At 37.8% G+C, this 13,433-nt stretch overlaps 1 protein-coding gene across 2 annotated transcripts in view; it reads left to right on the top strand.

The window, feature by feature from the left end:
• The window catches only part of LOC139948057 (pre-mRNA-splicing factor ATP-dependent RNA helicase DHX16-like), a 90,577-nt gene extending 83,669 nt beyond the window's left edge, over positions 1–6,908 (top strand). For both annotated transcript variants that reach the window (XM_071946063.1, XM_071946062.1), the window contains exons 13-21: positions 213–423; positions 1,062–1,193; positions 1,760–2,020; positions 2,172–2,285; positions 2,982–3,217; positions 3,373–3,535; positions 3,942–4,103; positions 4,780–4,956; positions 5,647–6,908. In XM_071946063.1, the coding sequence (XP_071802164.1) occupies positions 213–423; positions 1,062–1,193; positions 1,760–2,020; positions 2,172–2,285; positions 2,982–3,217; positions 3,373–3,535; positions 3,942–4,103; positions 4,780–4,956; positions 5,647–5,778 (1,588 nt within the window). In that variant the 3' untranslated portion in view covers positions 5,779–6,908. The remainder of the gene's footprint in view (positions 1–212; positions 424–1,061; positions 1,194–1,759; positions 2,021–2,171; positions 2,286–2,981; positions 3,218–3,372; positions 3,536–3,941; positions 4,104–4,779; positions 4,957–5,646) is intronic.
• Positions 6,909–13,433: the final 6,525 nt, after the last annotated feature.

Here is a 13,433-nt window from a genome sequence, read left to right as displayed (position 1 = left end):
TGTTGGCAGTAGATTGCCATATAGCTCCCTGGTTGTAATATGGTAACACCATACACATAAAGAATCTAGTTACATCAAGGGCTTGCTCTAAGATAAAGCAGGGCAACTAATCACTTCAATCTAGCTCCTTGCCAGTCCTAGTTGTTCTTGCCAGTCCTTGTTTTTAACCCGTGCCAATAAGCCTCTAAACACTTATCTCCTTGACCCCACAGTGTCATTATCATCGATGAAGCCCACGAGCGTACCTTACACACAGACATCCTCTTTGGTCTCGTCAAGGACATCTCACGCTTCAGACCGGATCTCAAGTTGCTCATATCAAGCGCCACTCTGGACACTGACAAATTTGCCGAGTTCTTCGACGACGCTCCTATATTCCGTATCCCTGGGCGTCGTTTTCCAGTAGATATCTTCTATACCAAGGTAATCATCGTGGCGCCTTGTGGCCGAACATTTAAGATCACGGGACTCGAGCTCTGGTGTCTCTGATAAGCAAGAGTGAGGGTTCGAGTTTGAGTGATAAATGTGTCCTTAGGCAAAATTCCTGACCATCACTGCCTTGTTCTTCGAATGGAACATTAAACCCTAGGTCTTGTGTATAAGGATTGGTAGTGCACATAAAAGAACCCAGACTGTGCCACAAATGGTGGGAACAAACTACCAGGAGGAACGCTTGTGATAACTTAAACGCCAAATAAATTTTTAAAAAGACAAACAAGGATAAGTAGTCAAATCAGGCCTGTGGCCTTGATGCCCCTTCAAAGGTTTTCTAAAAACTTTAAGATTTCCAAATGGAAGTGCCCTTTGCATCAAACCCTATGAGATTTGCCAATTTATCTTTCTTTCCTTGCTGTTCTTGTTTTATTTATTGTTCAGTGCTTTGATCTGTGTTAAAGGCGCTCTATAAATACCTACATTATTATTATTAGTAGTATAATGGAAGTGCCCTTTACAGAATAAAAATGGCCTTGCCCTCTCAAAAGTGAAATCCTGGCCTGTTCAAATTTGAGTGATTTTCACAGTGAGATGTTTAATGATGCTTTTTTTGTTGCACCATCTAGGCACCAGAGGCAGACTACTTGGATGCTTGTGTGATCTCAGTTCTACAGATCCACGTCTCTCAGCCAGAAGGAGACGTCCTTGTGTTCCTCACTGGTCAGGAAGAGATTGAGACATGCATGGAGATCTTACAGGTAAGAGAAGTTCCAGAGTTGTATTTCAAAAAGAGCTAAGATTGATCTAAACTGTGATCTTAACTGACACTTGTGTCCTTGAGCAAGATACTTTAATTGCTTCTCTTCACCCAGGGGGATTAATTGGTGCCCGCGTGGGTAGAGGGTTGCTATTGTGTATGAAAAAGCCTTTGGAATGCCAAGGCAGCCCGGGCTGTACACTTCATAGGGAGCGAAAAAAGATTAAAGAATTGTTCAAATGGCACTTAAATGTAAAACGGTTGATACGGTTATTGTAAAATGCACTATATAAGTACTAGTCATTGGTTTCTAAGTTTGATGCACAATACAAATTTAGCAAGATGACAGCAGCTACCAACTGCATTCGCAAATGGACACCAACCTCACAAATCTTAAATTCAATTGTCTTTAGGTTACAAAATTATCCAAAGGGAATCATTTGTCAAAATAGTTAATACTTCCAACAGCTGCAGTGCTTCTTACAAAGTAGGTTTTTATGGTCAGGTACCCTCCTATAACCCTACCTTTCCACAAAGTAATCAAATTCTTTGAATTGTTAAACCCAGGAGAGAGTCAGGAAACTAGGCACCAAGATCCGAGAGCTAATCGTCCTCCCGATTTACTCCACCCTCCCCTCTGAGCTCCAAGCCAAGATCTTTGAGCCCACTCCGCCAGGGGCTCGTAAAGTGGTCTTAGCCACTAACATAGCGGAGACATCCTTGACTATAGACGGCATCGTCTTCGTCATTGATCCAGGGTTCAACAAGCAGAAGAGTTATAATGCAAGGACTGGGATGGAGTCCCTTGTCGTGACCCCAGTGTCAAAGGTCAGTTTTGATCAGGTCACAATTATTGAATAGATGGAAATACCCATATTCACCAAAGTGTGTCAGCACTATTATACTCAGTGCTTTCCCAAGCTCTGTGAAAAAAAAGTCACAAGCATTCACTTGTTATTTTGTTATTATGTGAATGTAGGCATCAGCTAATCAGCGAGCTGGCAGGGCAGGCAGGGTGGCTGCCGGTAAATGTTTCCGTCTCTACACTGCCTGGGCTTACAAGAATGAACTGGAGGAGAACACCATTCCTGAAGTAAGTGAAAGTTATTCCTTGTTTTCACTGCATCCTACAATCTAGACTGTTTTAAGAGGAATATAGATTCCTACCTTCAGCTCCCCTGAGTACTTTTCTCATCAAAAAATGTTTCTCCTTGTAGCCCAATACCGAGAGTTGCTTTTAACCTTGTTTGGGGCAAACTTGCATACAATTTATTTTTAAGATAAGTTTGTGGGGTGCTTTGGATGAGAAGATATGAACATTGTTTCTGATCAGCAGAGTTTGGTTTTGAGTCCCAGTCGTGACACTTGTGTCCTTAACCATGACACTTAACTATCATTGCTTTGCCTTCGGATGGGACGTAAAGCCATAGATCCTGTGTGTTGTGTAATGCACATAAAAGAACTCAGTGCACTTTGCTTAAAGAGAAGGGGTTTGCCCTTTGTGCTCCTGGTTTTAATTGGCTGCATTTTGTGCCACATGACCCTGTAAACCATTGCAGGAAAAAAAAATACTGAGCATTTTAAGACACTGAGAAACACTCGTAATTAAAACAACATTTTGCATATAAATTGCTTAAAAACTTTTGCGCATATAGATTGCTTCCAGAATTAGTCCAAATCAGTTAGCCCTAAAAAGTAAAGCCCTCGTCTTGAAGTGGTCATCTAACCTTGTGATGTTATATGGTCTCTCATAAAAATAATAAAATCTTACAACATTATTCCGTTTCAGATCCAGAGAACGAACCTCGGCAACGTTGTCCTCCTCTTGAAGAGCCTGGGCATCAACGATTTGATTCACTTTGACTTTATGGATCCACCTCCCCATGAGACACTGGTCCTTGCCCTGGAGCAGCTATATGCCCTGGGGGCACTCAACCACAAAGGAGAGCTCACTAAACTGGGTCGCAGGATGGCGGAGTTTCCCGTGGATCCAATGATGTCTAAGATGATCTTAGCTTCTGAAAAGTAAGAAATTGATGGATGTTTTATCTGCGATTATGATAACTATTATATATTTTTGGTAATGAAAACCTGATAGAGGGCTGAACTTAATCATTGTAATGTTTGGTGTTGTGGCCGGGCGGATTAGAGGACTGAACTCTTTGTCTTTTGTTCATTAGATACCAGTGTACTGAGGAGATTCTTAGTATAACAGCCATGTTGTCAGTCGGCAATGCCATCTTCTATCGACCCAAAGATAAGATCGTTCACGCCGACAACGCTAGAGTCAACTTCTTCACTCCTGGGGGAGACCATCTGACACTTCTCAAAGTCTACAATGAAGTAAGTGAAGAAAAATTCTCCACACCATGCCTCTCTAATAACGGGAAATCCCCTCGATCCACTAAGTGAATATAGTAGTCTAGTTTTGGGGCAGGTAGTAGTTAATAAGCAGGACAGTTGTTTTCAGAATTTAGTTCTCAACAAAAAAATCTACTTGGCAAAGTATGATACCTGATCGTGCAATGCCTCAAATCCCATATATAAAGAGAAACTACTCAGACTGCCCAGCTTTCTCCATCTTGATTGCAATGACATGGGGGGGGGGGGGTAACTTTTTGAAGATGAAATTATATGAGTAAAAAATAAACAAAAGGGGAAACTGACTGGACAAATTTTCAGTCATCAAACAATGCACTGTGATGTCTCAAGAATAATTTCCTAATCGATTACTGTACTTTGATTTCAGTGGCTGGAGACAGACTTTTCTACCCAGTGGTGTTTTGAGAACTTCATCCAGCATCGATCGATGCGAAGAGCAAGAGATGTCCGAGATCAGATCAAAGGACTGATGGAGAGAGTTGAGATTCCTTCTACTTCATCAATGCATGATAACGTCGCTATCAGAAAGGTGATTAAGGCTTTAACTATCTCAAGTCAACTTGTTATGCGTCTGTTCCCACCCGCACTATTATTATTTTTCAGAACTTGTTTGCGTTTTTTAAGTGCCTTCTTTTTTGAGTGGTTTGAGTACCTTTAAAAGGTAGTTGGATAACATATATCCCCCTGCTTGTTTGGAGTAGATAGCCGTTTAAGTCTCTGCTTTTTGTAAACAAATGTGTTTGGTATGGGAACTTCTCCTAAGGTGAATCAAAAAACCTTGTCTCGGATGGTATTTATCCGCTGGTTGTTCTGGCCTAACTTTGCGAATGTTCCGTATAAGTTGACACGTGCACTATGTAAGACTAGAGTATTATATATTCTTTGCCCCCTGCTTGCCCAACATAGTTATCTGGTTACGCCACTGGCATTTCCTAGGCCCAATTTTATAGAACTGCTTAAGCTTAAAAAGTAGAATAATACAATAACTTATACAATAAAAAGTGGCGTACCAGAACTATCCAAACTAACATGTCACGTGTACAATTTGTGACTAGTAATCCTGTTAATTTCTGCTTAGCAGACAATTGATTAAGAAGCTCTATGAAGTTGAGCCCAGATCCATACCTGACTTGTTGCTCTTTTCTGATCTTAACGCTACAATCTTCGTTAACTTAAAAACTGTCTGGTTTGTCACTTTGTACAAGGCTATCACAGCGGGCTTCTTTTACCACACGGCTAAGTTCAGTAAAGGCGGTCAGTACAAGACGGTGAAGCATCAGCAGACAGTACTGGTACATCCCAACAGTAGTCTGTTTGAAGAGCAGCCTCGTTGGCTCATCTATCATGAACTGGTCTTCACTACCAAGGAATTCATGCGACAGGTAAGATGAGTTTTTAGGTGCAGACCTTTTTATCCATTGACCTCATCAAGCTACTGTGATACTTGTATAGAATTCATAAGGCCTTGTCACACAAGACAGTTTTGAGTGGCACCTGAGAGTGCATTGAATGTATGAAAATTACAAAACTATTCTGATTGCCCAGAAGTCATTAAATCTGGACTGTTTCATTTTTCATTTGAAATGGAACAGTCCAGATTTCAACATAGGGTAATACTCGTATGCATCCGATCTGAATCTACATATGAATTGCCATCAAGTCACGCCCAGTGTAGAAGCTCCAGCCTGCTCAGTGATTTTAGTCCAGATGTTTTGATCCAGCATGCAGGAGCGTAGTTCCTCAGCGCTAACCAAGCCAGTGTCTCGTTTCAGGGTGTCTGTGAATTAGAGACATCTGAATTGTATAGTCAGCAAAGCATCCAAATGGGAAAACATCTTGTTGTAAAGGAGACAATGAAGACATTTTGGGTTTAGACAAGGGAGTAGGACCCCTATAGGGAAAACCTTTGCAGTGAGGTAGGGACTGAACAACCTGATCCACATGTAAGGCGCTGGTTGGAGATTCAAACCATAATCCACTGAAATGAAAAGCATGGACAGAACCCACTGCACCAACCTGATCGATACTTGTGTAAAATGTTGATATATAATATTTTGATTCTGTATTTACAGGTGATTGAGATTGAGAATGCCTGGCTCCTTGAAGTAGCTCCTCATTACTATAAAGCCAAGGAGCTGGAGGACGCATCAAGTCGTAAGATGCCCAAGAATACTGGCAAGAGCAAAGAGGAGACGAGAACGTGACGTCCCAAACCGTAAGATGCCCAAGAATACTACAAAGCTTCAGAGTTAACAGACGCATCAATTCGTAAGATGCCCAAGAATACTGGCAAGAGCAAAGAGGAGACGAGAATGTGACGTCCCAAGCCGTAAGATGCCTAAGAATACTACAAAGCTTTAGAGTTAACGGACGCATCGAGTAATAAGATGCCCAAGAATACTGGCAAGATCAAACAGGAGACACGGACGTGATGTCTCAGGTTGTTTCATAAACGTTGGATGCCATTCCTGGCTACATGGCAGCTATTGATTACATGGCTTCTGACTGGCATCCCTGAACTAAGATATGGACAATATAGGGATAGATAGCTCAGTTGGTAGAGCACCAGCATGTTAATCCTAAGGTCATTGGTTCAAATCCCATTCTAGTAAACTTGTCTTTGTTTACCCGAAAATCATTTAAAATTTACCCAGTCAGTTTTCCTTGTGGTTTATTATACACATATTGACTGGCAATGAGGTAACTTGTGTACGTCTATTCCCCCGGAGGACTTTAAGTGATTAGAAGAGGGGAATAGGCCCCTCTTCTGGTCACTCACAGGCCCTTGAAGTAAGAACAGACATCTGGAAAAGAAAGGAAGTTTTTTAGTTGCTGATCACGGTTCAAGTCAAGAGAGGGCGCTGCACCCAGGCACTACTTTCAAAGACTAGTGTGGGCCCGGGTTCTATTCCCGCAAAACACGCACGCGGGATCACTAGACTATATTAGTTCATCCCATGTGACCGTGTTTCAGCCAACCAAAATACAGAACAAGCAAGAGGTGTGTTACAATATTTGATAGTTCTTATTTAAAGCACTCTTCCTATGGGGGGTTTGAATTCCACCTGAGTGATTTACCTGTGGAAAACAAGTTATATTCTATGTGGTGTTACTGCAAATGTTGAAGGATATTTCTGCCATTACTTGGATCTATTTGTACATGAGTATGCTCAGTTTGCATGACAAATTTTCAAGACGATAGAGCCGTGTATGCCCAGTGGTGGTATTTGATTTCAAATTATGTATAAAATATATGTAAAAACTAACATTTTGTTTTTGGGAGAAACTTTTGTTTTGGGGTAAAGTTTTTTCAATAAACTTAATGTACATTAATCTGTACAAAGTCACATTTTTGTTTCCATTTTGTTTTCTTTTTGTTTGTTCACCTGTATGTCAGTTTCCTCAGTTGAATTTATTTATGTATTTTGTCATGAACACTTAGACCTCTCAACCTGAATGACACAAATAGTTCTTGTAAATAGCTTTGATCATTATATACCCTTATAGACCAACATTTGGTAAGAAGCTAGACTAAACTCCTTATGATTTTTCCAGTTATGACCTATTTTTATTATGGCCTAAGTTTAAAAGGCACTGGACACTACTGGTAATGTCAAAGACCAATCTTCTCACTTGGTGTATCTTAATAACTTTCATAGAACTGCTTAGATCTTGGCCCCAATCCAATACATGCACAAGAAAGGTCTGCTGAATCATAGAACATAAAATCTCATCTAACAAAATGACCGAAATTTTGATGGAAATGCTGGACTTTGCCCCTTTTTAAAATTTTATTTTTGGCATAAAAATAGCCAATTTTTATAAACAACTTCGGCCTACTTTTCCACAAAAAAATAGCAACTCCTAGTTGTTGCTTATATATTGGCTTTTTTTCAATAAAATTGCTTCATAAAAACCTACTGCATCATAACATACAGCATGAAATCGCACCTTATAAAATTGGGCAAATTTAATAAAAGTGCTGGACTTCCCCCCCCCCCCCCCCCTTACATGATTCTTTCAAATTTCGGCCAATAAAAGGATGCCGTTCGTACTACGTCACGCGCATGCACCCTTTTACTCCCCGCGGCCATTTTATTTCTGAGCGCGGGCATGGTGTGTTCAAAAGCGACTCACGTGTGTGTGGTGAAAACAGATTTTCTTCAACATTATACATCGAAAAACGACATCAAAGTTAAGCAATTTCTACGATGATAACTGCGTGGATGTTCGTAGAATCTTCTAAATCAGGTAAATATATCATATGGGGAAACTTGAGGGGTTTTCTAAGACAAGTTGGGAAATGCGTCTTGTAAATTGTGTGCGCTGCTGTTGCTTCGGGCTTTGTACTTACTCTATGCTTCAGGCAATAATGTAAAAGTCAAATTATTGTCAGCTAAATACCTAAGACAAATCGAAGAAACATAGATTGTGTTAAAATATTTATAAAACCACTGAATTCTCGCTCAATACTAGTGAGGACAATTGGTAGGGATATTTTCGTTGAACATTTACCCTCATCGATTTTGCTGATGAATTATAACACTTTGCACTACACTTTTTGGTTTCTCCAATTCCTTCAATGCAAGTGTCTAGTAAAATCACATGGCGCACATATTTTTCTGTGAATTGTTTTCTTGTGTGTGGGGAATAAGATTTGACGTAAGGAAGTATTGTATACATGTAGTATATGTGGAGACAATTTAAAGGCCCGTGCTGTCATGAAGTAAAAAATAATGCCCCATGCCTTATACTTTCTAGTATATATCCTCTCATTATGTTTGAACACTAATTTACATCCATACTCTACATACAATTTTGTTCTTTTTCAGAGATCGTGGAATCTGATGTTTCCCTTCCATCAAGTGTATGCTGTCTCTCCCTGCATCACAGCAGTCTTTCCAGCCACAACAGCAGTCACTGAGGTACAAAGCCTCAACCGTTCTGAAAGGCAACCAAATGTATGTTTTTGTTACTAGCTGTAGGGCCATAATAATTTATACCGACACATTTGCCAAAAATTCTCTCTTACCTTTTTTTTCTCCTAAGACCCACATTATTTATGACTTATTCTTTTTTGTGGGGCATCCTAAAAGTCAGTTTAATTCTATTAAAAAATTTCATTTAGGTGAGCCCTTCTTCTCAATGAAACCTATACTTTTCCCTCAAGAGCCAAACATCGCGCATGGTTTACAGGCTAAGCATTGTCAATTCGATACTAAACTACCCTTGAGATCATTACTTAATATAATATTATGAAGGAGCTTTTTTAAATAGTTTTTCTACATTCTAGTTCACCAAAAGGAACGATTGCACTGTATTTCTGTACTTGCAAACATGGAATTACTGTTTATCAACCCCCAAGGATTTTGAAAACAAAATTAGCTTTATAATTTTGAATGCATCCTCTTAAATATAAAAGTACACTTTATCTGATTATTCTGATTATCAATTTTGAGTAGTCCAAGGCAGGGTATACTTGGTAGTTACTCCACAAATAAATTACCTTGAAAACGTTAAAGCACTGGTCATGTTGATGTTAAAAAATGTTGTTGGAAACAACACCCTTTAGGGTAAAATGTAGTTTTAGGGAAAGATTTTTGTTTCACCCCCAAAAAATTGAATCTGAGAAAGGTTTAAAGCATGAAGTCTTTCTCATGTAATTCTATGCATGGAATGTGGGTGTTTCTTTCATAGGTTTGTTATATTTTATATATTTCTTGTGGCACACACACCAAGTGAGGAAATGGGTCTTTGATAAATACCAAAAGTATACCCTGCCTTAATTATTTGTTTAAAGTTACTTTTAATTAGTTCATCACCACCAAGAAGGGAATCATCAAAGTTATAAGCTGTTCATAGAACCAAATATCGTCCAAATATTAGGATTCATCAGAAATAATTAGAGCAAACCAGACTGGAGTATTTATTTGAATCTTTCAATACTTTATTTTCAACAAACTTTCAACAATTTCCAAAGAAAGAAAACAGATACATCAATTAGTACATCCAAACTGTTAGAAATTACCCCACCCACCCCAACCTCCAGAACTTGATTATGCCTATGTATGTTATGATTACGGAATTAAAAAAATGTTTGTTTTGGGGTGCTTTGGCACTCCTTTTGCTTCCTTACTATTCATTTGGATAGTTGCTTAAATTGATGGTTGGAAACATGCCAGTTGATGTACAATTACTTTTTGAAACCCTTGTTGAAATTATTTCAAAATGTCTTCAATTTTTGTAATGCACTTGTCAAGTGACGCCATTCTAAAATTGTATTTGTAAAATCAGATACAGCTTTCAATTCATACTTGTTTTTATTACAACTATTGAAAATGGGTACAGTTTCAAAATTCAACTTAAAAAACCAAATCATCCTTCAAGAAATATCAGCTGGCAAATGACAACCATAGCTAAGAAATATAAATGATCAACCAAGGAAGAAATGTAACTTGTTCTTTCCAAAAGGAGTCCACATGGCGAACAAAAAACTAGTCTCATGAAAACATGAATTAACTATTTGGTTTCTGCAAACTTGTAAAATAATTCTGTGTTTTTTGTTCATCTTACAAGAACTCAGAATATTTACAGAATCAAAGCGGTTTTTGATTCTGTTCAAACAAATCTAATTAAATTTGACTCCTTTAGGGTTTACAGGTTGCATTTCTTACTTATAAAGAAGGTACAACATTGGTGTTCATTTACTGCATATAGAGTGCGCAAATTTTGACTCAAAAAAATAATCTAAAACTGCCCAAATGTTTACATCAAGTGGACATTCAGATGAATGTTAACTTGCACGCTTACCAAAATTTAAGGCAATGCATGTTCACAAAATTCCTGCATTAAGTTTGTAAGTTCAATTCGCAATAGCATAACTACCAATGTTGTATCTTCTATAAAGGCCGCATCTTATAGTTTGTTCCGTGACTTTAAACACCTCCATCTTGGAAAGTTTTAAAAGTAAAAAAAATGGCTAAATGTTTTGGTCAAAAAATGACTAAAAAAGTCCACAAAGGGACACAGAAAGTCAAAAATTACTAAGTGTTTTTGTAAAAGAATTACTAAGTACAAAAATGCCTGAGTGTTTTACTCAAAAAATTACTAAGTCCAAAAATGAACTAAGTATTTTGGTCAAAAAATTACTAAGTACAAACAATGGCTAAGTCCACAAAGGGACACAGAAATTCAATAACTACTCTGCGTTTTGGTCTAAAAATGACTAAGTACAAAAAATAACTAAGTACAAACAATGGCCAAGTGTTTTGGTCAAAAAAATGACTAAGTCCACAATGGGACTCCATTTTATTGTTATTTAAAGTCACAACAAGCTATAAGACGATACCTTTAATAAGGGGCTGCATTCCATTTTGGTGTACCGAGCAATATAATCTAATGGTAATTTGAATTTGACGCCATGTATAAGTGTCATGTGCAAATTTCTAGTTGATTACATTGTTGGTGTACATTACTTTGGGATACAGTCTCTTCTGCACCCCTATAGGGGGTGCACTTGGTTGATCATGATTTTAATAATAGGGGGGGTAGGGCCAAAGTTTTTACGCAGTTAATTTCGAACCGTACAACGGCACGAGAAATATTTTTGGCTGACTTAGTCTATATAAAAAAGGCATTTTTTAAGGGATTTTTTTTGATTTTTTTAAGCACCACTGAACTGTAGAAGCAGCAGAGTTGGGCAAACGTGTGTGCCAGTCGGTGTGGCCAACTACTATCTAGAAAGTGAAGCAACTTAATGATCTAAGTATTAATGGAAGGAAAGCATTTTATTAAGTTAAATCAAGTTAATGTTTTATTGATAGTCTGTTTTACCGAAGTCCTGCCTTACATGATTGACAAACTAAAAAGATTGTTTTTTAAAGTCTGAAGCCAAAACAAACTAAAGTTTTTCTTTTTAAAGTCCAAAACATAAGTCGGAAAGGATTCTAAGTTGCCCGTTCAAATGTTTGATGAATCTGAATCAAGTGTACCGTCGGACGTCTCCCCCTGTTCGGGCAAACACGTCACTAAGTTCTTGGAGTAAAGTTTCAAGTTTGAATTTTGGTTGAAGTGTAAAAGGACGCTTCCACTCCGTCACCAATTGAGTCCTGTACCATCAGAATAACAAAGACTTCAACCCAGATGATGATGCGCTGATCAGAGAAACAAGATTCCAACATGGCGGCTGAACTTGACAAATTTTGTGCATTTTGTAACATGCAACAACAAAAAAGAACAAAATACGTTCTTTTCAATATTAACAGCATACTCAGGAATGTATTGGTTTCACTTGCATTAGAAGTACTACACTTCATAAATTTTGTTTCAAATCAATCATAAGTTTTGGATTTGTTAAAACATCGCAACATTTTAACAGTGTGTGTGATTACATGTTCAAACGACATTCAGTTCACACAATTTCAAAGTCCAAAGTGTGGTGGTACATAAACATCAGATTTGCATCTTCATTGCATTGAGTATCATTACAGGAGATATTGTAGATGACATTGGGTTTATGAAGGATAACTAGACTGAGAAAAACAACTGTTTAAGAAAACCTAACCTATCTCTAAACAAATTCTAAACTCTTAATTACGACAAAGTTTCAAATCTAACGCAACTACAACTTGCTGATGAAGTCCCAATAAAGCATTGAACATCTAGGATAAACAAATACTCCTACTGATTAACTTCATATCAATCTGCAAACCAACCACTGCACTCTAATGATTTCGTACCAATTTTTAAAACATTGTTTTTGCATAAAAATAAGTCCGACAATGATGTCGGAAAATTAAGGTTTTATCAGTGACGATCAGATCACTGATAACTTGGTGTATTTTCCATCTAGAAAGACACCTGTGATTCTGCAAACAGTTTAACAGTGCATGAACCAAGTAACAGAGTAATGTCTTATTTAGAATACCTATTCCTGCTGTGTCGCTTTGGCATAATGTTCATAACAAAATCAATCGAAAAATAACTAATTTAGTTTTGAAATTATTTAATTTAATAGTTCTACACTAATACTGGACTAGTGCTTCCTTAACCTATAACTACCTAGCCATGTGACAAATTACTAAGGTTGGTTGTTTAACTGAATACGTCTACACTAATACTGCTAAGTTGCTAATAAACACCTAGTTTGGTCCATTGTACACTTCGCTGTTGTACATGTACATGTTTACCATGAATGAATTTAAATCATTGTTGGATGTCGCACAAAATTTGTTTCATTTGAAAGAGATCTAAAACAAAATACAATAGTTATACTGACAAACTATTTTGCATTTGTTCCCAACAGTTCTACGGGTTTAATATCACAAACTTGCCTACTCTTTTTAGAACCTGTCAAATAATTAACGAGCTAGTGTCTTTGTCTCTGAAACAGCCTGAGTGATGACACCATGCAGCAAAAGGGTCAACTAGTTGAAATATCTTTTTTTAAATTATCAAATGATGCCCTGAAGGAACTAACACAACCTACTGCAGCTAAGTACTGCATAAATGCTAGGTACTACATAAATGACAAATTTATACAAATCATGCACAACGGCAGGATTTGTGACTTGTAAGAAAAAGGGGAGTGTCTATTGGTCAACATTTCCTCAAGTGATTGTCGTTAACATACCTACTCCAGAATCTGTCATAGAGCTGACCATTCAAGACCTATAGTTTTAATGAACAAATCTAGTAAAAACCTACAATGAACAACCTAGTAAATTGGTCACTGAAATAGACTAATAGCTAATGTTGTAGACTGAAAACGACGAGCAGTTCAGCAGTACATGGGTTTTAACTCACTCTGAAATCTTAACACTATTTTTACTTACAAATAGTAAGTACAACCTACTGTGGC

The sequence above is a fragment of the Asterias amurensis genome, chromosome 15 (genome assembly GCF_032118995.1).
Source record: "Asterias amurensis chromosome 15, ASM3211899v1".
NCBI lineage: Eukaryota > Metazoa > Echinodermata > Asteroidea > Forcipulatida > Asteriidae > Asterias > Asterias amurensis.
Note: the sequence above shows the minus strand (reverse complement) of the source record. Positions and strands in the feature narration are given on the sequence as shown.